At 37.3% G+C, this 23,993-nt stretch overlaps 1 protein-coding gene across 4 annotated transcripts in view; it reads right to left on the minus strand.

Moving 5' to 3' along the window:
• LOC105504994 (chromosome unknown open reading frame, human C15orf41) overlaps positions 1-23,655 on the minus strand; it is a 231,480-nt gene extending 207,825 nt beyond the window's left edge. For 2 of the 4 annotated variants that reach the window (XM_011932667.1, XM_011932665.1), the window contains exon 1: positions 23,295-23,655. In XM_011932667.1, the coding sequence (XP_011788057.1) occupies positions 23,295-23,395 (101 nt within the window). In that variant the 5' untranslated portion in view covers positions 23,396-23,655. Of the gene's footprint in view, positions 1-9,844; positions 9,895-23,294 lie in introns of those variants that run through there. The other 2 variants (XM_011932669.1, XM_011932668.1) reach the window with 1 other exon arrangement.
• Positions 23,656-23,993: the final 338 nt, after the last annotated feature.

Below are 23,993 nucleotides of genomic sequence, written 5' to 3' on the forward strand. Positions count from 1 at the left end.
ATAAACAAAAAGAAATACCGTAAAGCCATCTTAAACTAAGATATTGTGCTTGGTAAATCTATTAGGCAAAGAGCCTCTTATTATCACCACAATATGTTAAATATCATCATATATGCTTACGTGCTTTTTCTTCATATATAAATTCTTTTGAAAACATAATTGGAATTTTACAAAATAGGGAAAAAGCTTTTTTTTTTAAGGAGTTTTACTATATTACTGTTAAGTAGGTATACTTTCTTCTGAGTGTATTAACTACATGTGGAAATACCTTTAAAAGGTCAGGTGAAATAATAATATAAAACTTCAAGTAATGAGACTATTTCAAAATTAGCATTCCAACTTGAATAAAACCAACAGGAGTTGATTACATTCTTATTGCTCTCCAAAAGTATTTTCATCTGATATCTACTTGAAAGTGTATGTGTGTGTGTGTGTGTGTGTGTACCTTTTAAAAGTCATAGAAGAAAATTATGGAATTGATAATTTTTTTAGGTTTGCTGTTGGGTCTATATGGTAATCAAATTTAGAAAACTATAAATTACATTTAAATTTATTATTTACAAGCAATTAATTATAAGAAAAAAACAGCCAGGTGGCTTTCATTACATAAATTACTGTTAATGACAGAGACCTCACGCTGCTACTGTATTTAGCATTTGCATGTGTCAAGTGCACATAGTGGTGTGTAACTCCTCTCCTCAGGGTGGAACCAAGCATTGAAGGAGAAGGCAAACTGCCCCAAGTTTCAGATCACACCCGAACTAGTCCTTTCCACCCCACATATTCCGAAGGGTTTAACATTTGTAGCAGAAAATCTGTCTTCCAACAATATTTTGTTGAAACAGCTTTAAAACCAGATACATAATTACTGATCATTAAATAGTGTTTACCTACACTTCAGTTACTTAAAGTCCTATCTCTATGATTTAAATATTACCAAAAAAAGTTTAACGAATTTGCAGCAAACCAAGGCATCTATTAATGTCTCACAAATGCAGTTTTTAAAATAATATTTAATGTTGCCTCCCTACCACAGGAACTGTGCTAAATAAATGGACAATAACTCTTTTTTCAGGGTTCTGTCTCTGTTTTACCTAGCCTTTTGTAGTGATTCTCCCAACTCTACAGTAGGTAGAAGTTCCTTCCAAAGACAAGGAAGAATTTTACCTTTTTATTCTGAGAAAAAGCATAAGTTTCAATGATACAATAGGAGAATAGGAGCTTATAAGATATGGAAAGAAAAACAGAAAGAAAATAAAAATAAATAGCTAATAAGTTTCATCCTATTTCAAACTCCATCCCCAATAGAGGCATAAATAAGTATCTCCAACTCCCTCCATCAGTACCACCAGAAAAAGGAGAAAGTTTTACGAAAATGCTTTGTAAATCTATAGGATAAAATTCACAAATTACTATAGTCTTCCTTTCTAAGCAAATAAAAAATGCTTTAAAATGTAACTGAAAATCCTAAATTGAGCTACTACTCTGGTATTCAAGGATTAACTGCCTAGTTAGATTATCTAACCCTTCACTTCTCTTCTTCCTCTAAGAAGTCTGCCTTAGGCCGGGCGCGGTGGCTCAAGCCTGTAATCCCAGCACTTTGGGAGGCCAAGACGGGCGGATCACGAAGTCAGGAGATCGAGACCATCCTGGCTAACACGGTGAAACCCCGTCTCGACTAAAAAATACAAAAAACTAGCCGGGCGATGTGGCTGGAGCCTGTAGTCCCAGCTACTCGGGAGGCTGAGGCAGGAGAATGGCGTGAACCCGGGAGGCGGAGCTTGCAGTGAGCTGAGATCTGGCCACTGCACTCCAGCCTGGGCGACAGAGCGAGACTCCGTCTCAAAAAAAAAAAAAAAAAAAGTCTGCCTTATAAACAACCACCAGAGAGATGGGTAACGGAATCTACATTTGGGGAGCACAGAGAAAAGGCAGGAATAAAATAAGGGCTAATAGTTAAGGAAGGAGAGTCTGCACTTACTAAGTACAAGGATAAAGTAACAAGATAAACTTTTTCAGCTAAAAGAAGGAACTAATTTACTCACATTATCTTTAGCCAAAGTAATAATCCTGCAGAAGGAGCGGGATTTGTACATACAGCACCAATGATGCTGCCATGGCTCAAAAACACAACTTGTCTTTAAGAAACACTTTAGAACCACTTTACCAGTTACACGAGAAAACCAGCTTCACAGTCACACCTTACATCTCACCAAAATACAGGGTGGCCACCAACTCTAGAAATATAGACAAACACAATAAAGGATTTATTGTTATTGAATTATACCATATGGCAAAAGAATTGTGTCTCCAGAATTTATGGTCACCTAGTAACATCAGCCCCCTTATTTTTCAAACTTAATGATGCCTTTTGTCTCCATTCTCAAAAGTACCAAAGACACTGTGCCACACACTCTAAAAATACTTGCCAAAAGAGAAGTCCCGAAAGTGTTTCTGCTATCATTACAATGTGTCCCCAGCAGGAAACAGTATAGCACTTTTAAAACTGTGAGTCATTAATTTATAGTTGCAATACATGTGAGGGAAAATCAAAGTTCGGTTATTGGAGGACATTAGAAAAGTTAGGTAGAAGACAAGACGCAGGCGCTGCTAGCCTGGCAGGCACAGGGCACACCACCAACCAAAACCATGAGCCCTTCTACTGGAGTGGCTGGAAGCGTTCACCCTGAGCACACATGCTTAAGAATTCACAGTAAGTGAAATTCAAACTCTTTCCCTCTTACTATTACATAATCATTTTTCAACACCCTAACAAGATTTTCCATGTCTTCCTAATCCCAGTTAGGAATAATAGTAGCTTTAGCACTATGAATACAAAACAAAAATTGAGAGTCACTATCGATAAAACCCTGAGTGTTTTGGTGAATGGTCAAGTTAATGATTCGGTGATGCTATGATCGGGTCATGTCCATGATGAATCTTCAGAGAGCAGCCTAGAAAAGTCAATCAGCACTGCTGTCCATTTTTATGATGCTGGAGGCAGTACAATGGTAGAGCTCACTGGCACTGTGTGCCAGGCAGGACACGAGGATTTTACTCATAGGGTTAGGAATTCCAGTCCCAGAGAAGGCCAAAAGCAAAGGTCTAATGTAGACAGTTAAGATAAAGCAGCCCAGCTTGAAGAGGAAGCTAAAAATGTCCTGCTTTGGAAACTGCCATATTTGTGATCTCATGGCAGACTGAGAAAACCAAAGAGCTCCAGAAATCACACAAGTAGTTAGTTCGCTGGGGTTTTACAATGCCCTGTGGCTGCTCAGTTGGGAATCCCCTGAAAAAGAAGTTCATGAGGTTTAATAATAGGTGACAGATCACGTCAGTAGGTCCAGTTTTGCAAAAATATCCATGCCAAAGACCACAGAGGTACCTGTTTGACATGGTCAAGGTTGGTAAGTATTACACTAGTCTTCATCTGAATCATGTCAGCTACAAGCCTAAGATTACAAAAAGAAAACGGGGGATAGAAAAAAGCCAAATCTCCAATCACAAATCTACCTTGATTTCAGCCACTAAAATTTCACATAAAGACCCCTTTTCAGTCCAAGTTACCCCATGCTCAATGGGAGGACAGTTACACATGGTACCTAGTCTCAACCCCTAATTCAATCCCAGTTGGTAAAGTCATTCACATTCTAAATGGGAACCAACTCCTCACACTGCAGAATGTTAGCACTGCACAATAATCCACAGTGACGGAAATGCTGAAAGGAAACTTTCACTTTTTTTTTTTGGATACCCTTACTTGGGACATCAAAACACTGTAGCATTACTTCCTAAAAATAATAGAAATTACATTGAATCACATGAAACAAATCTATTTACAAATCTATTTATTCAAGAATAAAAGTCGGTAACTTACAATTAACCATTGAAATAGAAAAAAACACAAATAAAAATGGATCGAGAAGTGCGTCTGCAAATGTTAGGATCCATTTCTTTTGTCCAGTTTTACATCAAAGTTTCATAAACTACTGAAAACTATACTTTGATGGAAAACATGACTCCATTACTAGTCCTCCTGCTGTCAGCAGTCCCAGAATTTATGTCTTTGACATGTGGCCACGGATTTTTACACTGCCACCAAAGTACTCAGTCAATATACAAATTTCTACTAAACCAAGCCATAAACAAATCTTTAACTGAAAAGCTCTGTCTACTCGTTTATAATCTGTTACCTGGAAAAAAAGCAGAAGGTCTCTCTAGCCACCTAATCACCATATCAATGACACATGCCACAAGAGAGAAGCACTAGTTTATTTGATTGATCATGGTAGATAAACTCCAAATAACAGAGAAATTAACAAATGCTTGACATTTGCTCAACATCCATTATTCTGACACTGCTTTCAGAATTTCAAAGCCTGGGAGTATGCTTAATCAACATTCATATTCCCTCGTGAGCTACAGGCACCATATTGCACCCCGCCTTCATACTGATGAAAACTGCATATTGGCCATTTCCAAAATGTTCTGGGACTCCACACAGGGCCCCTTTTCTCTCTTGTTCCTGCTCTGCAGTTTTCTTTTAAACACTTCCAAGACAAAAGCATCTGCCAGTTTTTCTCTCTAGGGATGTATGCAAAATGAACTTAACAGTTTTAAGGCAGGAGTAACCCTCACATCTAAATTCATTCATAGGACAGAAAAGGGCCTAAGAGGCCTCTCCAGGGACAAAACCCTGCTGAAATTCTCTCCACACATAACAGTGGGAGCTTTATAAAATCTAAGTCCAGACAATTTCCAATTCAAATGCCCAACATAGCATGACCTTTGTCAGATCTCTGAGCCCAAGATGCACCCATGATTTTTTATTCTAACCAGCACAGACATTAGACAGGGCACTATTGCTAAGCAGGAGGTTCAATATTTGCATGCTCTTCCATTGTGAAAATGTAACAGTGACAGCACTGTGTCAAATTCTTTTCCCTCTAGAACTTTAACTCCATAGGAGAGGCATGGCTGACAGATGACTCCCCAACATCTGTGTTATGTACACGGCACAGCTGAGGAGCCCTGGATCACTGTCAGAACATCGTGGAGCTGACCTGCACCTTTCTTATGCCTTCTTCTTATCCCTGCCCCAACCCACAAATAAATAAATATCTATAATATAAATCGTGCAATTTTTAACAAAATATAAAGATGGCAAGACAGATTAACATAATTTATAGTCATTAGGCTGTTCACGTAGCAGCTCAATATATGTTGTATAAATGTCCTATACCGAATAATTTATCAGATCTGACACAGTGCACATCATATTGTTTTATTTAATACACTTACTAAAATTTCATGGATCAAGCATCACTTCTGAAAGCACTGAGAAAGCACTAGAAAATATTTATTCACCTCCCGTGATTTATTTTGATTACCCTTACAGCTACATGATAAAGTGGAACTCACAAAATTACAAGGTTAAGGTTTACACAGCCATTGCTTCATATACTAAAATATAACAAATGGCTCCGTGTCTGTGTTATATTTTACTTTCTTTTAGTGTTAAGTAGAACAGTAGACTAAGCACTTAGCTGCCTACTGAATATTTTAATATTTTTAAATAGGACTTAAATATCTTGGCCCAGAGAGTGGGAGCTTAAGTAACAATTTCAGGAAAGAATAGTAAGTCCTTTGTAGGGTACTAGTTAGAACAACACTGCCAAAAAAAAAAAAAAAAAAAAAAATCAAGCATGCTTCAAAGTCATCATCTCCTCAAAAGAGATCACAAAATAAGCACGGGCCCACATCAGAAAGTTAGCAAGAATTCAGTGAATGCATAAAAGAACACAATACTATGCTAGGCAATACAGCGTAGAGCTGGAAGATCAAATCACAGCAAAGCACACGGCTCCCATCCAAAGGATCTCACAATTAACTCAAATAGAAAGCAAAAGAGAGAAATGTATACATTCTAAATGAACAGGTAAAAGTAACTACAATGGCCAAAGCAAAAACAAAACAAAACAAAACAAAACTCACTAGAGCTAATATTCAAGAGACCAAAAAAAAAAAAAAAAAGGATGAGGGAGGGACAGATGGGGAAAGGAAGGGCAGGAAAGAAGGGAGTGGAAAAGGGAGAGACAGACAGAAGGAGAGAGGAAAAGAGAAAGGGAGGAAGGGAAGGAAATAGATTAGACGTGGCACTTGAGATTCTTCACACTTGAGATTCTTTTTCATCACTTTTCTCCTAAAATGTTTTATCCGGGGGAAGGTCTCCAAGACAAGGAAAATGAAATGAAAAGAATGGTAAAAAGATCAGCCAGGGGAGAGGAGCTGAGAGCTTCAAAAGGCAAGGTCAACAGGGCTTTTCAAAAAAACAACATGAATGCTTGTTGGCCTGATCATGTCTGGGAGAGCTATTAAAAACTTTATTGTATCAACTGCCTTAGGAAAGAATACTAAGCAAAAAATCTTTTGTTTCCAATGGACTATTTTGTTTAAAATGTAGCAAAAGTGAGATGAAGACAAGACAAGGAAATTATCTTTTTTAATAACTAAGTCAGGTCAGGTGTGGTGGCTCACACCTGTAATCCAAGCACTTTGGGAGGCGGAGGTGGGTGGATCGTTTGAGTACAGGAGTTCAAGGGCAGACTGGGCAACATAGCAAAACCCTGTCTCTACTAAAAATACAAAAAATTAGCCGGGTGTAGTGGCACACGCCTGTAGTCCCAGCTACTTGGGAGCCTGAGGTGCCAGGATCACCTGAGGCCAGGAGGTCAAGGCTGCAGTGAGCTGAAATTGCACCACTGCACTCCAGCTTGGGCGACAGAGTGAGACCCGGTCTCAAAAAAATAGTAATAAGTTTTATGTCCATGTATGACTGATAAACAAGAATAGTTCCCAAGCATCTACAAAATAATAATCTCACAAAAAAACATCTCAGGTACCCAAAGAAGATCCATATGTTTCAACGTGTAGATACTACAATCCAGAAGCAAGGCATCAGCTTCTCAAAAACTTGACCTTACCATCATATCACAGGAGAACTGACAGTCAATGAGATACTTCGTGTGGAGTAAAGAAACCACAAAGCCATATAATATTGTATTGCAAGTCAGGCAGCAGAGTGACTTTAGATGAATAACAGGTTATTGTAAAAATACTGAAGGTTCTATCATACTTCACCCTCAGAAAGGAAAGATAAAGACGATGAAGTCAAATAGAGTTCAATATAAAAAACAGTAAAGTTCCAATCACCCAAAAGAAAAGAACTAAAAATAGGAAAATAGTCTTGCTCAGTTTAATGCATGGTGATAATGGTACCTGGAAAATCCTAAGTACAGAATAATTTAACCCTTACAGCTTTATGTCTGAGCAACAAAACCACTATAGCCATAATGCAGGGTTTCTATGAAAGTGAGTGCCAGCATTAACAGAGAGCCTTAAGAGTTGGGATTGTGGTAGAGAGGTTACGTATCAAAAAATTCAGTAAGAGGTCATTGAGAGCATTGAAGAAAAGAACGAGTTTCAGCGTTGCAAATTCTTGCTGGGACCCCTATCATCACCATCACTCTGGCATTTTATTTCTAAACAAGAAATATATTTTACCTTTCTGAGATTATTTTCTGGTTACAAGCCAACCATTATGAACCTTTCAGTGAATCACTGAATAGGGCACTTAAAGGGATAAACAATTATAAAAATAACTCTGTCACAGGCGCATACATTTTATTTTATTTAGTGATGTAATAAGCTTAGGGGCATATATCAGGTCCAAAATGGTCTTGGTCATTAATTTAAGCAATAAATCATAGGTCTTGCCAACAATGACGGCAAACAGATGCTAACAAGGAAATGTATTATTTAATATTGCCATGTGTTATAAAAATGTAAGTGTGTTTAAGACATGTCTTAAATTTTTATAATAATATGCATTTAATACATTACTGCTTTGACACACGCAGGAATCAGATTTATAGGGCCCATTCCGTAGCCTCTTCTTCTGTGAACCTGAGAGCATATTCTGGGTTGTTTTTCTTTGTTTTTTTTTTTTAAGAGGGGGAACCTGCAAAGTGCATGTTTGCAACTATCTAATTGGTTGTCTTGCTGTTTTGCAGTAAATAATGTCAGCATTGAAACTCATTAAAAAGAATGAATCTATGCACTTTGCCTAAATTTGAAAATAGAACATCTAAAAATTATCATTTTTAAAGAAACATTTTAGCCTAAGAAATCTATAAGAACACTTTTATATTAAGTTGGCAACTAATTCTTTTTACATTCATTTTGAACTGTTCTGCATATACCAGGCAAAAACTACTTAATTAACAACTTTACAAGTAAAGTTCAATATTCAAAAATTTGGAAGTAACTAAGAAAAACTCCACCATATATCTTCATGCAGAAATTCTAAGAATCAAACGGTAGTATATCAAAACACAAAGTAACTTAAAATGGAGTCTTTCTATCCATAAATTTGGCACATTATGCCAAACCATAATAGTCCCCATCTAATATTTCCTTTTAGAGCAGTAGCTTTATATTCCTTTGCCAGCAGGTCAAATCCTCCTAGGGAGAGGGCTTGTGAGAAAAGGGAATTAGGGGCTAAAAAATTAATCCAAAACCTCTTTTAAAAAAAAGTGAGCTTTTTTTTTTTTTTTCACATCAACAAGATACTAACTCCACTAAACGTATTTTTTGTTAGCAATGATCTTGTTTGAATTTCCTTTTCAATCAACTCTCCTAGCCGCCAACATGGTCTTCCCTCTTTTTTTGTGTAGGCAAGGAGTTCATTCTTTAGAACACTTGAGGAAGCAGTGCTCGGAGTATGGAAACTAAATTTTCTTCATTAAATCTACTGAAGCAGATATTAAAAATGCATTTAATATACTGGCAATGGTCGGTGGGCACCGCTGACTGTGACAGGCCAGTTACTGATGATGTGCCGTCAGATGGCCTTCTCAGCAGGCGCCTGGGTCTCAGGCTGCTGAAGGACAGCAATATCTTCCCCTGTGTGTAAGCTCTATTCATCTCCCAAGTATTTACTAAATCACAGGCCTCTGCACACATAGCCCACGTTTTCAGCGTATGCTAACAAATGATGGATGGCCTCGTCAATTCGTTATGTCCTGAAAGCATGCTTTCCTGCCATTCCAATCATCAAACCTCAGCGCTTCAGAGCTGATCAGTCCCAGGGAATATATTTTACAGGCTCCATTAAAAGAGTAGAAGTTCTTTCCATTAAGAGTCTCTGGCACTCTCCTCAACTATTTGTTGTTTCAACCAATTATTTGGGCAGAATATTCAATAGGTGTTCAGGTACTATAACATGGGCAGGTTTTTTCCTGATATTCATCAAGGTGTAATTTCTTTTATGACAAATCAGTGGAGGTATCTGAATATAAAATATTTGATAGAGAAATTCATGTTTTAAAACAATTTTCCTTCTAGATACCATGGGCAAAATCTTAAAAATACTTTATATCATCATATTATATTTATTATGTTATATTATATTATAATGTAAGTGTATTAGCCAATGCACTTCCAAGGAACTTCCAAGGCAATAGCCATTCTGTAAATCATCTAAGGCTTTTAAGAAAATAATTCACACACATTCTCTTAATTATATCTAGACAAAGGCACAAACTGCTTAAAAATTCTCCTGACAGTTCCAAAGTTAGATGACAAAAGTTCAACTTGTCAAAGAAAAAATATTCTTAAAAGAACATTTATTTTCAGTTCCAAGGTTATATATGTCAGTTGTCTTTTCCATAAGCCATAAGAACATTTTTTCTCTATAGCTTATCTATGGAACAGAAAATAAATAAGAGCACAGTCATACCCTTTACTCAGAAACAGTAAACTTCATAAAAACAGATGAACTTACCACAACTAAACAGAAAGCTGAGCTTTGAGGAAATGGGGTGGTATTAAAGAGCCAAACAACTTGCTATAAATAAGCTTCTTGAAATGCTAAAAAAAAAATTGTTTTAAGTGCCGGACTCCCATTTAGCCAATAGCCACATAGGCACCAATACACCTCCAGTCAGTGTAAGCTCCACCACACTGTCCTGCCATTCACCTCAACCTTAACCTCAAGATTAAGCTCATTTTTATTGCGCACAAAGGTCATCTGTATTAGGTCAAAATTCAAAGTCCCTTGTCAGAAAAGGTTGATATATTCCAACCTTTCCTTCTCCATGCATCAAATTTTTCATGGTAAAGTCATATTCAGCAGACAGTATATTCAGCAATTTATTGTGCCATTGTAATACAGTGCAGAATACAATCGTCCAAAAAGCTATCACATGAATAAAATATTTTTCATGACTCTGAACCAAATCTAGACTCCTTACACACCTCTAACAGGAAATAAAACTAACCAAGTCTTGTTTCCATGCTTCAGAAAAGTTATATGGCAAATAATTGTCCCTAAAATACAATCTATAGCATAATTATGTTTTTGCTTCCATAGTCTTTGGGAATAGGCAACTGTTTTTCAAAGCGTCACTGAAATTTTTAAGTGTTTTTCTCTTTAATGCAAAATCATCTCACTTGTTTTAATACTTTTATTCAAATCTGGTCTAAGCAGTTTAACTGAAGTAGGTCTAAACCTGAAACCCTCTCTTTGATCTAGAACCTAGAGGAAGATAGGCTCTATGATACAATGAAAACTAAAGGAGAAAAATTACTGTCTTGCCCAATTCATTACTGTTACAATTATGTGATCAGCAGAACTGCAAAAATAAGATAAATTAAAGGAAAGATTTGAGGGCACCATTCTAGAATACGTTGTAATTAGTAAAACCCAAAGCCTTAAGGAATAATCAATCTATTATCTTTAAAGTGTTTATGCAACTTCTTTATGTTTACCACAAGGACTTTTCATAATCAGGATATTAGTTATGATGAATGGCTTCAAGATCATTTTAAAAACTCTCATTCTTCAAATTTGATTAATACCTATATTGAACACTAAAATCAGTGTTCACACTGACGTGATGATCTAGGGCATCCTATAAAATCTCCATGCCCTGGAAGACTTACACCCGAACTTACATATTTATTGGAGTCAAGCTACTTCCTGATAGAGCAGAACCCTGAGTCTAAAACTGGTACTCACTCAAGTATCTTTCATAAATGCATAAACCCCTTCTTACCAAGTTGAGACAAAAAAGTGAAAGAGCTTCCAGATATAAGTGGTTGCATTTGAAAAAAATAAGTAGACAAGAAAATACGTGGAAGGGGGTGGTTTTAGGCAAAATATTTTCAGTTCTAATATTCTGAGTCTAACTATCATATCCATAAATACCACTGCAGCAAGCAACCATGAATAAGTAATGGTACCAATAATATAACAGCGGTAGCAACCAGTGTACTATCAGGAACCATGCTAATCATTTTACATGTACTATCTTACTTCAAGTTCATAACAATTCCATTTTATAAATAAGGACTCTAAGGCACCAAAAAGTGAAGAAACTTACCAATTAGGTATCTTCCCTCTGTTTTTTTTTTTATTGGAATAACTGCCAAATGAAAATGTAACATCTGAGCTTGAATTTTTCTAAAAATAATTTCTGATATGATAAATCCTCAGGTGTACCACTAGAGCATTTCTAAATTTGTAAAGAAAGTAAAGAATCACTGTAATGTCCCTAGACTTAGCTAATTTATCAATTTTAAAAGGGACTCATTTTTCTAAATGAGACATGTATACATGGCTTTTTTTAAAAAAAAAATCAAGCAGCATTCTTTAGGCAATTTCAATCAAATGTCCATTATGAATGTACCATAATACTTACAATATACTAGGTACTCCTAATGCCCAAGACTAGAATTCCAGTTCCCATGCTAGCTACGGTAAGGGAAAAATAAGGAGAAAGCCCAACAATCACAAAAATCTTATAAGAATGAATGAGTTACACATGGTAGTAGTGTGATCTCTTTCAGAAAAAAGGCTACAAAAATCAGAACAAATGGGGTTTAAAAACTTCTATAAAAGACATCCCTTGGAGCCATAATGTCTCAGACTAGTGACAGAATGCAGTGGTGTGTGAGGTTTAACAACTGCCTTTGGTAGTGAGAGGTGGTGGGGCTGGAGAAGGGGGAAGCCCTGGTTGTACCATTTGCCAATTTCTGTGGTGTAAACACTCCCACTGCGGATGAATTTTAAGCTACCAATATGAGGTCGCGGTTTGTAGAGTCTGGAAAAGATGCTCACAGTCAGCTCTCACAAGCTGGAAAGAGCACCCGCATCCATTGGCTGTAGGCCAAATTCAGCCCACAGACTTGTTCTGTTTGGCCAGGAAAATGTTGGCCCACACAGTGCTTTAAAAATTCAAACAAATTGACAACATTTAAAACTCAGGATATTTTATTTTTTCTTAAAAAAAAAAAAAAATCAGATCTAGAGCTGCTTTCTGAAGAGTAGAAGGCCTGGCAGCACCAGGCCCACATTCTTGCATGGCACTGGATGGCTGGCATAAAGTGGCCGCTGCCTTGTCGGTACACACAACTGTACTTTCGCCTAGCTGCAATCCCAACCAGGTCGTCTTCATTTATTCACTTGTTATTAATACTTGCCTGGCCCCTAGAGGGAGAGGAGTCTGTGATCTCTAATTTAAAAGCATGAATGGACAGTTTTGCATCCAGATGTGGAACTCTGGTCAAATCACTGGGTAGGACTCCTCCCTAAGTTTCTGCATCTGTAACATTAACAGATTTGACCAAATTATCTCTAACTGCGATCTCGATCCAACATTGGCATGCTTTATAAGTCACTGAATCTGAACAATAAGAGAGGTATGCAGGTCCCTCCTGAGCAGCTTTTATGATCTGCATGTAGAGAGTTCCAAATGCGCCCACCAACATGCAGCTAAAAAATTGAACATGTTATAAACTTGAGGTTAAATGCATTTTTATCTTTATATATTTTAGTTGTCCTCAGAAAATGAGAATCTAGATAATTTTAACTTTATCCATTAGGAAACAGCTATTTGTTACATACAGGTCGTTACATACACGCTGGAAGAGTCTGTGGGCTTTTTAACATTATACAAGGAAGAGTCTGCCTCATATTCCCAGTCCATTTACCATCTTAGCTAAATGGGGCTCGAAGTGTAAGTTAATTTCAAATTTTATTAGTTTTCCCTACCAATATTATCAGCAAAAACAAATAGCAGTGTAATATACCTTAAGTAAAGGATGATATCAGCTTGAGAGAACCGTAGACAGAAACAATATTTTTTTTTAAAAGTGCCTGTCTAACTTCATGTGTAAATGTAGAAGACACATTCAAATGACTCTTCACCTCCCAGATCTCAACCACAAAAGAAGCCACTTACAAGAGTCCTATACACACATCATAAGCTACAGAATCATAGGAAGATAAGGTGTGTCACAGGCATGAATGTCCAACCACAAAATTTTCACCCTGCATCTCTATTCATCCTAAAACACTCCTAGATTCAACAAAGTTATATTTGAGAATAATCATAAATAGCTATGACAGACACTGATTCATAAATGCGCTGAATGTAAATCTGGATCATTCACACTAGGCTGATCTGAGGATGTACAAGTCAGTTTGCTGGTAAGTGAGTTTAGCCAACACCAACATCCCAAAGTGTAGTAGACTCTTCCCATCCTATATAGTGCTAACTGCAAACTTGGGGATTTTCAATAGTCTTAAGTGATCAACCTTCATATAATAGAATAAACACAAGTTCAGAGTTTATGTCTCATCCTTTTTTGTTCCTGGAACAAATGGCAAGTCTTAACTAACAGTGACTGAAAAATAATTAAAAATAAATATATGTTGGGGGAGGGGGGCAGTGATGATCTACCAGGTATTTTAAGTCTTAGTCTTCAGTATGACTACTACTCCCAGGACAACCTCAGAAAAAGACTGGGCTTCACATAGAATTGCCTCAATTAGCAGGGGCTGGTGTTTGGTCAGGGAAAGACCCAGTACTTATATATTTAATTGAACAGCTATATTAAGAGATATGAATCTACTTTACTTTTTTCCTCTACTTGAATTGCTTTGTTTCAAAATATTTATTCTCATGTGGCACATATACACCATGGAATACTATGCAGCCATAAAAAAGGATGAGTTTGCGTCCTTTGTAGGGACATGGATGAAGCTGGAAACCATCATTCTTAGCAAACTATCACAAGAAGAGAAAACCAAACACCGCATGTTCTCACTCATAGGTGGGAACTGAACAATGAGATCACTTGGACTCGGGAAGGGGAACATGATGGGGAAGGGGGAGGGGGGAGGGATTGCATTGGGGAGTTATACCTGATATAAATGATGAATTGAGGGGTGCTGACGAGTTGATGGGTGCAGCACACCAACATGGCACAAGTATACATATGTAACAAACCTGCACGTTATGCACATGTACCCTAGAACTTAAAGTATAATAAAAAAAAAAAAGAAAAAAAAAGAAAAAAGAAAAAAATAAATATAAATGTAAAAAAATATATATTTATTTCTCACAGTCTTGAAGTTATTGCTTTAAGTATAATAGCTTTAAACATTTTTTAGCAACTGAATCATAGTATTTCAAACACATAAAAGAAATAGGTCCTGAGAAAATTTAACATTTTACTTTGGATGAAAAACTGCAGAGCCCTCGTTATCTCAATGAGATCCCAGCTATTGATGAGGTCACAGTTTGAACACCACAGTAGGTAAAAAAAACAAGCAAACTTTTACTTGCTGTCAGAAAGCCAGAATGAATAGAAAAGATCACCCTTCAGCCAAGAGACGTAACTTGAAAATGACAAGACATGTTGCTGTTCCTTGGCATGAAAGAAGTTTTGGCTTGCAAGGAAGGACTACTGACTCTTCACTATATGTTTCACGAAAGGGTAGGGATGGGAAGAGAGGAAAGAAAAGGTGAAGCAGGTATTAGTTCCTCAAAGTGGCTAGAACAGGGTTGGATTTGTGATCAGCATGTACCATCTTTCATACGTGGGTCACAGATTGGTCTACTCTAGCTTCAAACCCATGGACCAAACAATCCAGGATCTAGCTGTGTTCTGTTCCCCTAAGAAATGGAGAACTGTCATTCAGTTAGGAGTTTCACCCTAGCTGCTTAAATATCTTCACTGTATATACAGCTCACTGTTTAAGCAACTTGACAGCAGAATGGAGAATGGAGAAACGTATCTTCAGGTGTACATTTGAAAACATCTCCCTTCAATAAAAAGACAATTGAAAATAAAGAAACATTTACTCTTTACCTATATTCTATATGATCTTTATGCCAGTGTATGACTTTATACATTAAGGTCACTTTTCAGATTTAATCTAGTAAAATACATATTGATTGTTTTGTTTCTAAGGAAAATTCAACCAATATGGCAAAACTGTACAAAATGTGTAATAAAAACAATGGCAAATTCAGTAAACTTTGTCAAAAGTTAAATAAAATATTATTAACCTATACTTCTATTGAACCTTTTTTTTCCCCTAGACAAGTATATAATTTCTTCTTATTGCACAAGCAATCATTCTGGTAAGGGTTATTACTTAGTAAACTAAAGTTTGATGCCTGAATATAGATTTTTAAAATGAAGCCAATATTCTAATCACATGAAAATTTCCCCCAATATTAATAAGAAATACAATTATAGCATGTGGATTCTTCTCAGAATAACATTATCTGAGGCTTTCTTCAACTACTCCTTTGCGAAGAATTCAAGCTCATATCCATTTCACAGCTACAAAATCCAAAGATGCACAAATATCTAATAAAAGCTCAACGCTTCTTTTAGAAATTGAAGGGGTCATATACTAACATAATAACCTTTCAGAAGAGTCTTTAAAGCTAAGCTACAATGTAGCAACAAAGTAAAAAAATATATAGAGAGAGAAAAAAATTTTAAAAGATTACTAAAGAAAACACATGAAATAATCATACTCTTTTCTTAGACATTCCTACCTAGTCCATGATCAATACAGAAAAAACCCTAGATATCTTTCCTGGGTATATGAATATTAATTGTAAAGATCATGTAAATTAATTCTATTTCTATGGCAAAACCATCAGTAGAATTTCCAGTTCAATAAAAGCCTTTCTCTCTCTTTCTGAGCTATTCTTACTTATTATTCTGGAACTCAGGTCCACCACAACATTATGAGAAGTGTAGAAAATTGACCACAAACTGAGAATCAACTTTCATTTCAATTGAGAGAAACAAGGCCAATAGGAATAGTATTTCAATTAAGTACACCAAGCCCTACAGTATTAATTATGCATTGTAATGCTCCCTCATTCTTAAAAATCAGTGAATCTAGGTTTAAAAGGTTTTTTTAAGTGCCATTATATATCACTGTGAAATACTTAAAGCAAGTTTCTGTTAACTATACAATATTCAACTGATAATCAAATCTTACGTGTTCAGCCATACAACCGTTCCATATAAACATTTTCATTTTCTGTAAATCTATTGCCCTTCGTCTCAAAGCAAAACTGTGGTTTATGTTCCAAAAGGTTACTACTCAGACATTTCTTCTACTGTACATCAGCTACCTTCTAACAAAAATCATATTTACTTTTCATTAAAAACTTACAGAGAGCTCTACACTGTGTGCTGTTTTACATGCCTTATTTCACTTCACCCTCACCACAGCCTCAAGGAACTGAACAAGAAGAGACAACAGAGTGAGAACGAGATTCTGGAGCCTGACTCTACTTGTGTATGATATCCTGCTTCCTCCACTTCCTAGCTGTTGGACTTCACCTCTCCTTTTACAGATGAGACAACTGTACCTCAGATAAAAAGAGATAGAGCCAAGTCATTTCTCAGGAACAAACTGTTAATAGGAAGCAAGAAGAATGGAATACAAGACTCCCTCTGGAAAAAGGAGGCATCTTAAAATGTATCAGGTATTGGGCGTGGGAGGGATTGTTCAAAAAAGACAACCATAACCAATGGCACACCAATTAAATCAAGCCACCTCGATAAGTGTAAGAGCCAAGTAAAACTGTGGTGCTTGTCCCAAGCAAGTTTTGTTAGCTACTCCACTACTTACCAGATTGGACTCCTAAGTTCACCACCAAGAACCACCAAGTTCAACAATGTACACAGCACAATACACAATAGGGCCAGCTTTAACTCATTTTCTGGTAAAGAGGGGTGAGGACTTCAAGAAGATGACTAAGTACATCGGTTTAAGCACAGGATGACCAGCCGGACAAGTTTTTACCTATTACTTTTGAGATCTTACTAGGAATAGGAATTTGAAGTGAATATGAGTGAATGGTTGCCTATGTCATGATCTAAGAGTGGGAAGATAGTAGGAGACATGGGCCAAGAGAGAGAAAAAAACCATGCTTCAAAATGTGGAAAACACCATTAGAAAAACCTAAGCCAGAATCTCTAAAGGCAAAGATACATCAAAATGATACAGACATCTATCTGTTTAGCAATTTATGGTATCAAGAGTTTGATTTACGATTCATTAGTACAGCCACTAAATAACTAATATATGGTAAGGGAACTCAAGGAAAAATTAAACTTGTGCCAGAGGGCTTGGTCTACTAGCAAAATAATTCACAACAAGGTATATCCAACATATTGTAATCCTAAGAATGCTACTTAACCATATCTGAACTATTCAACCAATCCTTTGACTTCTAATATTCTATAGCTACGGGATGTGTCTTACACTAGTTTCCTCAGACTCCAAGCTATCCAAAATTAGTTACATTACCTTATCTATTTTGTTTTGTTTTATTTTGTTTTCAGAAACAGGGACCTACTATGTTGCCCATGCTGGAGTACAGTGGTTATTCACAGGCACAATTACAGTGCACTATAACTTCAAAACCCTGAGCTCAAGTGATCCTCACATCTCAGCCTCCTGAATAACTAGAAGTACAGGTGTCTGGCTATTTTGTTATTATTGTTGTTGCTGTTTGCTGTTGCTGTCTTAATACCCAAATAGTGCCACAAACATAGTGAGCACACTATTATAGACCACATGCTAATAAGTGGTGAAAAACTCTATAAATACCAATGAAAATCATCAGCTAATTGTAGGGCAGATCGTTTCCCATAAAATGGCAGCAGTGGATGACACTGGTTAAATGAATATTCTGGTGAGAGAAATGGAGAATCACCATTAGGCAAACACCAGTAATAACTGCTTCACGAAAAAGTCAATGGATGCTAAAATGAATGGGAAAAGGGGGATGAGAAACAAGAAATTTGCATACTCTTAAAGTATATCCCCACATGGCATTTATTAAAAGGAACAATAGTAACTTTATAGTGCAGTTGTAATAGTTAAGAAAAAAAAACCTCAAAGGTAATCCCACACCAAGAAAACTGTGGGTTGTCTCAAAATGAAGAATTAGGGACGAGGTACTAGAAGATTCTAGGAGCTGGAACTAGTCATGAGGTGGTCCTACTAGATATTGGTCAGACTTTGTCAACTAGGCAGTTTCCGAAACAGAGTTTATGAGTATGGGTTGAGCACATGAGGCTGAACAAGCTCGTGATAAGAGTTCAGGTGTAGTCAGTAACTGTAGCTTGGTCAGGTGGAGCCTATCTGTTTTGTGAGTCATAGTGCAGGTTTGCAACTTATGGCTATATTTCCACTCTCAAGTAATACATATGTAAGACTCTAGAGTGAAACGTACTAGTTCTACTGTACATTTTCAATTTTTCTTCTTGTCCTTATGAAGCAATGCCAATGTCATGTGTCGCAAAATTATTTTCCTATCATAAAACACTGTTAGTTTTATTTGTTGATTATAAAGCTATTAAAGAGCTTCAGAATTTTAAAAATAATAATAATAATAGTAACATCAGAACTACCAGCTTCCGAGCACAAATCAAGGCAGACACCGCCTTAATCAAGTGAATAAGGTTAACGTCTCCAATAATAAGACATATGAAGTCCCAGACCCTGATGTAACGCACTAAGTAGGCCACACCATCACTTCCAAGGTACTCTTGCCAAAAGTGTTTACCCTCAGTCTAATAATGAGAAAACAAATATCAAACACAAATGAAAGGACATTCTATAAAATTCACCAGCACTCTTCCAAAGTGTCAAAATCATAAAAGACAAAGAAATAGTAAGAAACTGTCACAGACTGGAAATGACTTAAGACATTACAATTAAATCCAACGTGTGATCCTAGAAAAGGGACATCAGTGAAAAAAAAGCAAAGTTCAAAAAATGTGTCTGTAGATTAACAATATTGCATTAAAATTAACTTACGGATTTTGACAATCATACCATGGTAACGTTAACATTAAGAGAAGCTGGGTGAAGGGTATATGAGAATTCTCTGTCATATTTCTGCAACTTTTCTGTAAGTTTAAAATTATCCCAAAAAAATCTCCCAAAAGTAACATATAATCAAATATATATGGAGTGCTTGGCCAGGAAATTACAATGTAAAATATAACCTTATAAGTAACAGCTGATTGGACTAGGGGCTTCTAAGAATGTCCACAAGAAAGATTAGAAAATGTCAATCAATAAATGTGTCCTCAGCAAGTACTCAAATGCGGTATATCCTATGTTTTAGATGCCAAAGGGCCCATTACAGAAAGTGTTCTTCTCTATAACAATTAGCATATGGTAAAATTGCTCTCATTATACATTGTTTCACTTAAAGTTGCAGTCTCCAAAGCCCTACTGAAGACATTAAATACCATACATTTACTGTATGGTAAAACTGTAGAAACGAAAAGAACAGAATGAGGGTGAATTTTGGAGTTGTAAGACGTCACAGATCGCCAAATCCTACTCCTTCATTTTAAAGTGAAGGATTCTGAGAGCAAGTAAAACACAGTGACTTGAAAAGACATAATTTTGTAACTTCAGTGAAAACAAGCCATGAAGAAGTGAGGCTATCCCAGAATTCAGAGTAAGAGGAAAAATTAAGCTAGAGAAAAAATTAAGCTACATCTTCACCCTCAGCATTTACTAAACTAAATTTCAGCCAGAAAGATTTAAAAATTCAGAATAAAAAACAAAGCCATAAAGAATCTAAAAGAAAATATAGGTGAAATATTTTTTTCTTTCATATATTAGGATAGAAAAGAACTTCTGAAGTATAAAGGCAAAAATGTCAGAAAAAGAAAAGCATACATTGAAAAGTTAACCATATCCAAAGCAGAACAATATTTAAAATCAAACAACTCAGAAAATATATGCAACAAATATGGCATATATAGGACCAACGTCCTGAACATATGCAGATCAATAAGTAATAAATCAATAAACAATAACAACAAACATGACAACAGAAAATTAGGCAAAGGATGCCAAATAAGTATTTCAAAAGAAAATTAAATGGACAAAAAAAATTTGCAAAAAGGTACAATCTATAGTAATTTTTAAAATGCTAACTAGAAGATGTTATTCTTGATTGAACATATTAAAGATTAAATAATGACGCCCCTCCATACTGGAAAAGTTGCAGAGACAGACATTCCCATGCTCTGCTAGTAAAAGGACTAGTACAATTTTTTAAAATTTGTCACTATACATCAAAACCCTTGAAAACATAATTATTCTTTGATTTGAATTAGCTATTGATTGTCAAAGCATCACTGTGGACTTAGAGTCCCTGAGACCCTCTCACAGGTCTACAGGGTCAACACCACTCTTTTTATAAAAATAGCAAGACATTATTTGCCTTTTACTCTGTATTCACATTTGGACTTACGGTACAAAAACAATGGTGGGTAAAACTGCCAGCTCCTGAGCATAAATCAAGGCACAAATCAAGGCACCATAACTGTACTAGTAGTCACTGTATTTACTGCCACACATGTGCAGGGAAAAAAAAAAAACAAAAGACTTTCACTTAAGTTTATTCACTTATTAATTGCATTAAATCTCAACCCTTGAATACACAACCCTTTAACATTCTGTATGACTGGAGTAAATACAAAGCACATATACTTCTTATCAAAGTATGATGGTTGCCTCCCAGGAAAGCACTTGTATGATTGGTTGAGAGCTGAACTAGCTACTTTTTCTACGGAACACCATTTTTACTTGAACGAATGATAACCAAGTATGATTATTCAGATTTAAGTATTTGGCAGACATTTTCTCAAAAATAAACAACGTGAGCCTGTCATTTCAAGGAAAACAACCGATAGCATTTGTTGCTAATGATAAAATTTGAGCTTTCAAGGGAAAATTCACATACTGGAATGCTCATATCCATCACCACAAGCTTGACAGCTTCAAATCTTACAGACTTCTGCTAAGATTAGAGATGATATTAACAAATGTAATTTTTTGATATTGTACAATGAAAGGTGACAACATTTGGAAGATCTGCATAACTCACAAGCAACATTTTACAAAGGAATAATGCATGATAACAAATCAGGCATGGGTAAAAGATCCATTCAAAGTTCAAAATGGGCCAATGGATTGTCATATAGCAAGGTAACAATCACCTTGATATGGTGATTCACCCACCTCAGCCTCTGCAGCAGCTGAGTAGCTGGGTCTAAAGGCACATGCCACCACACCCAGCTACTTTTCTGGATTTTTATTAGAGACAGGGTTTTGCTATGTTGCCCAGTCTGATCTCGAACTCCTGGCCTCAAGTGATCCTCCCATCTTGGCCTCCCAAAGCACTGGGATTACAGGCGTGAGCCACCACACCCACCCCTAAATAGCTCTTTAATCCCTTCTTTTGTGGATTAGTAGTTCAGCTCTCTCTAAATAAAGTTTCCTGTGGAAGGAGAGTTACTTATTTATTCCCTGTATGGCATCTGGGAGAAGTGAAAAAGATTTGAGTATATCATGAATAAGAAAGAAAAGAGCGTAAGAGAATACGCCAGACAGCATGGTGTCCCATAGGAAGAGAACCTTTCATAAGTGTTGATAAAGTAACAGACACTTACTTATTATGGAGTAGACAAGGTATTTGCTAGAGAAAAGAGAAAAAGAGAAAAAGACGGAGAGGAAGAGAAAGAAAAGCAAAATTACAAGTGATTGCACACATAGTGAGAGGAGCATATCAAAATGTATGCTTTCTCTTAAAACTGCCCAGAAAAATCTACCTATTCCCTTGGCTGACTAGTCTTTACTCATTTCACTGTTCATGTGCAGAACTGGCAAGAGTTAATGACAGAAAATTAAATTATATGTCAATTTTGTTCCTTCTTAGCAAGTCTGATAAAATACTAAAGGCTATAAAGGGATAAATATTGCCCTAAATCAAATCTGGATAATATTGGAAAGAGACTCCTTCATTTTACAGACTAGGAAAACCAAGTCCTTCAAAAAGTGAAGTCATAACAGAACTCAAACTTATGCTTCAATTTGTACTTTAATACGTATTATCCAATAATCTCTCTTTCCTCAAGAAATTACTTCTGTGGTGATGTTTGCTCGGGGGCTGAATATGTCAAGGATGGGGAAGCTCTCCATTAGGGATAACCATGCTCAGTGCCACAAAACTAAACGGTACAGGTTTGGATTTGGTTTTTCATTAGGAAAAAAGTTAAAAAAAATTATCTGCTTTTCAACACAACGTAAATACAGTGACCTGGTTGCCCTCAACTGGTTCCTCATGTAATGTTTGGGTCTCAGTTTCCACTTCATTAAAATTAGAAAACTATATCATTCCCAAAGTCCTTTCTTAGAAAGTTGGATAATTCTAAAATCGCTGAAAAAAGAAGTGTTTGAGGGAGGACGGAAGTATGAAATACACCCGGAATGTGTGTATATATAATATATATGGAGAAACTTCAGATCTGGTTGTTCAAATGGCCAAAGACCCAAGAGTGGAATCCCTGGGGTACCCTGCTCTCTGATTGGATTGAGAACCCCTGAGGTCACTTAATTCCACAGTCAACAATACAAGCCACAGTCAAACAGTATGAAGCCGCTTTACCCCTATGCTCCCTTGTTTGTTTCCAGTAGCCAATTGAAAAGGGTTCTCCATTTCCTCCTTTCGAATCTACAATTCATATTCCCACCCATCATTCATTCCTAGTATCTGTCAATTAACCTCTGGTCATTTATGAAGCATCTACTATGTGCACCCATCACCTAGCACATACCACGTCTTCTATAAATATCCGTTGACTTGAATTTAATTGCAAGGCCTTGGGAGGCTGCCAGGAACTCATCGTTAAGAGTTTTGTGCGGAAGGCGAGTGAAAGAAGAAAGCTTTTTTCGCCAACCCTGACCTCCTAACGCCTGACACTGGTGTTCCTCCCCACTAATGTGTGACACGTGGTTCCTAAGAGCTGCCTGGGCGGCCCAGGAACTGCTGCTGCAGGCAAAGGGCTGTGAGAGGGGAGAGATGGACACTTACCTGGGAAACCTCTGCTTCAGCTTCCTCAGGCTCTGCCTGGTGGGCGGCACAGACACTAGGCACTGGGCTATCTCCTCGTACTGAGCTTTGGTCAGTATCATGTTGGGCCAGGGACTAGGAGGTGGCGGGAACAAGGAAAAAACACCCTGGGGCTCGAGTAGCCTTGGTGCCGAGGGATGAGGGATAGGCAAACAGCGGCACAGGCCCGAGTCCTCGCCTGCTTGGTTTGCCCCAATCCCCCCTGAAACACACCCCTAGCTGCAAAAGCGGGGCGGAGACTCGCCCGATATCAAGCTCCACCGGCACCTCCGCCGCGGGGGCGGGCTGAGCACCGGCGGGCCCTTGCTTGGCTTACTGAGCAGCCGCAGTGGGTGCGGCCGAAGGCAACTAGCCGCCATGTCAGTTAAGGGCAAACCAACCAGGAAGTAGCGGCCACCCTTGGAAAGGCGCCGCACCAGAGTTTCAGCGGGCAGATAGGTATCCCAGGCATCGCCCACCTGGGATCAAAGGATCAACAAGGAATACTTTGTACTCTCCCAATTACTAGAAGCCAGGGCGGCCTGACGCACAGACCAGGAGGCAGGTCTCATGAGTGCCCCGCGATCCTTCAGCGTGAGCCCCCGAAAGCCCCTGCCAGAGCGCGCGATTTGAATACACTTCTTAACGCGCCAGTTTGAGCGCTCCTGGCAGAGGAGACCG

Source organism: Colobus angolensis, unplaced genomic scaffold, assembly GCF_000951035.1.
Source record: "Colobus angolensis palliatus isolate OR3802 unplaced genomic scaffold, Cang.pa_1.0 Scaffold97, whole genome shotgun sequence".
Lineage (NCBI taxonomy): Eukaryota > Metazoa > Chordata > Mammalia > Primates > Cercopithecidae > Colobus > Colobus angolensis.